This window comes from Aplysia californica, unplaced genomic scaffold, assembly GCF_000002075.1.
Source record: "Aplysia californica isolate F4 #8 unplaced genomic scaffold, AplCal3.0 scaffold01359, whole genome shotgun sequence".
In the NCBI taxonomy this organism is placed as follows: domain Eukaryota; kingdom Metazoa; phylum Mollusca; class Gastropoda; order Aplysiida; family Aplysiidae; genus Aplysia; species Aplysia californica.
Window position 1 is genome coordinate 68,515 of NW_004798629.1, and position 2,289 is coordinate 70,803.

A 2,289-nucleotide genomic window follows, 5' to 3' on the forward strand; every position below is an offset into this window, starting at 1 on the left:
TTGGTTTATCGCTGTTTTCGGATTAAAAGTGTTCGATTTAAGCGGACTCCACTGTGTTAAAAGTTTTGCCTTAAGACGATGATTGAAAAGTAGGACTGGTTTTTTTTCTAGGAAGCAGAAGTAAAACTGGTGGACAAGCCTTACCTCAGATGTCGTCTGTATGCTGATTTGCGGATTAGCGCCGGCCAACTCAGCAGCAGTTATCGTTAATGTGCCTTGTGCAGACCAGTTGCCGTTGAGATTCTCCAGTCCACATGATGGCTCAAAAGTGAAAGGATCAGCGGCGAAGTTAAATGTTTGACCAAAAACACCTGAAAATAGAGAGCAAGGATTACGGTATCTATAGCAATCACGTCTTGTAAAGAAAAAAAAATCATTTAATTTTTTCGTTGACAGATTTTGTCTGTCTTTGCAACCCTAAAATGTTCATTCATTTCTTAAAATTGAAATTGCTACTAAATGTATCAGCATGTCGGAATTGCAAAAGTTTTGGTGTATTTTTTTTCTTTCCGAAATCAGTTACTGAAATTCGAACAACGAACCAGTTGTGTATAACAGATCAATAATCAATTCTAATTGACTGAAAGGGAGATAATTTACTAGGAAGAAATTATTAGACTTTATGCGGGTTCCCCTTTACAATGTATCCACAATAGATGTACTTATAGGTCTATGATGTGAATTTTGGGGAAACGATCACTGATCTGTAATAGCACAGCGTACTAACATCAAGTAACATCATTGTTAACCCTATCCGAACGCCCTGGGGTCATTTGGCACCCCCAGGGTTGTATTCTTCATATTTTAGAATACTGCTAGTTCGAAGATCTCTTTGAAACTTTCAGTACTTCTCAAAAAATCATTTTGACAGACTGCTAAGCAAAAGCGTACGGATCGGATTAACAAGTAAATTTCCTCTTTGGAAAGTGGTGGCACAGATCCGAGTTCCCCACGTCGTATGGATACGATAGTAAAACACGACGTACGGATAGGGTTAAGTGGTAGCACAGAGTTCCCCACATCGTATGGATACGAGAGTAAAACACGACGTACGGATAGGGTTAAGATAACTCTAGAGGTAAGCCTAGTGTTTTCCACCGAAAAATGCAAATCTCAGGAAGTTCTCTTGAAAAACAAAAAAACAGACAAAAAACAAAAATGTGTCACGACGCGGTGGAATCAGGCGCTCGTCAATGTTTGTGTATGTGGAGGTATTGGTATAACCTGAAAGCTGATTTGTTTGCCTTGCTTTCAATGAAATAAAATCCAATTATCTTGGATAGAACTCAATATATCCGCCACTGAAGGAAGTGAGGTTGCCTGGTTTCAGTGGTGAAATTACCAGTAGCGAGAAAATGGCCGCAAAAGTTTGAAAAGTCCAATAGCTATAGATCTACAGTCCTTCAAAACAGAAAAAAAGATATATTTTGTGCCTTCAATAAGTGGTTTTTTTGTGGTAAAATTCACATGGAAATGTAATTTTATATGGACATGAAAGATAAGTTGAGAGCAAAAACAAAAATTCAATAAAAATTTCCAAACTTTCGGAAAAAATGCCCGTTTTTCCGATTTCTGTATTTTGACGAGCGCCCGGTTTCACCACGCTGCCTCACAAATGTAGTGGAGAGTTGGACTGAGTCACTCACAGGTCACATGACACAAGGACAGTCCCAGAAACAGCAGCAGTGTGGCCGGCGACATGACTCCACGCACTCAATGACCCTGAAGGAAAAAAACAACAAAGACCCCCAAAAAGCATATCATTATCCTTGTTCTAAGTATGAGAAGTAAGGAAAGACAAAAGGTAACAGGTAGGCTTACCACCATTGTGAGGCATCGTGGGGGAATCAGGCTCTCGTCAGTTTTTGGGCATGTAGAGTTATTGGTATCATCTTAAAGCTTGATCACTTGTCTTTATTTCGATGAAAAAATATCCATTTATCTTGAATACAAGTCGATATATTTGCAAAAGAAGGGGATGGGGGTTACCTGTTTTCAGAGGTAAAATTTGTGAGAAAATGGACGCCAAAGATTAGTTATTTACTTAGCTTAAGAGTCCGCGGTAACAGAAAATTTACACTTTTTTTTGTGCCTTTAATCTACGTTTCACAGAAAAATTCACACAGAAATGAGTTTGGTAATGGTCATGAAAGGAGTTGAGCCAAAAAAAAAAAAAAAAATTCGAGAAAAAATCACAAACATGCGGAAAAATGCAAGTTTCTTCACTTCGATTATTTTGACGAGAGCCTGATTCCACCACGCTGCCTCACGATATTCGTGTGTTTTACG

The 2,289-nt window shown here is 38.6% G+C and overlaps 1 protein-coding gene across 1 annotated transcript; it reads right to left on the reverse strand.

Moving 5' to 3' along the window:
• Positions 1 to 144: 144 nt before the first annotated feature.
• LOC101854997 lies at positions 145 to 1,837 on the reverse strand (the record flags this gene model as incomplete). The annotated part of the gene is given in 2 exon segments (XM_013090598.2): positions 145 to 311; positions 1,647 to 1,837. Coding segments are annotated over 2 exon segments (222 nt in total), but the record flags the coding sequence as incomplete, so codon positions are not given.
• Positions 1,838 to 2,289: the final 452 nt, after the last annotated feature.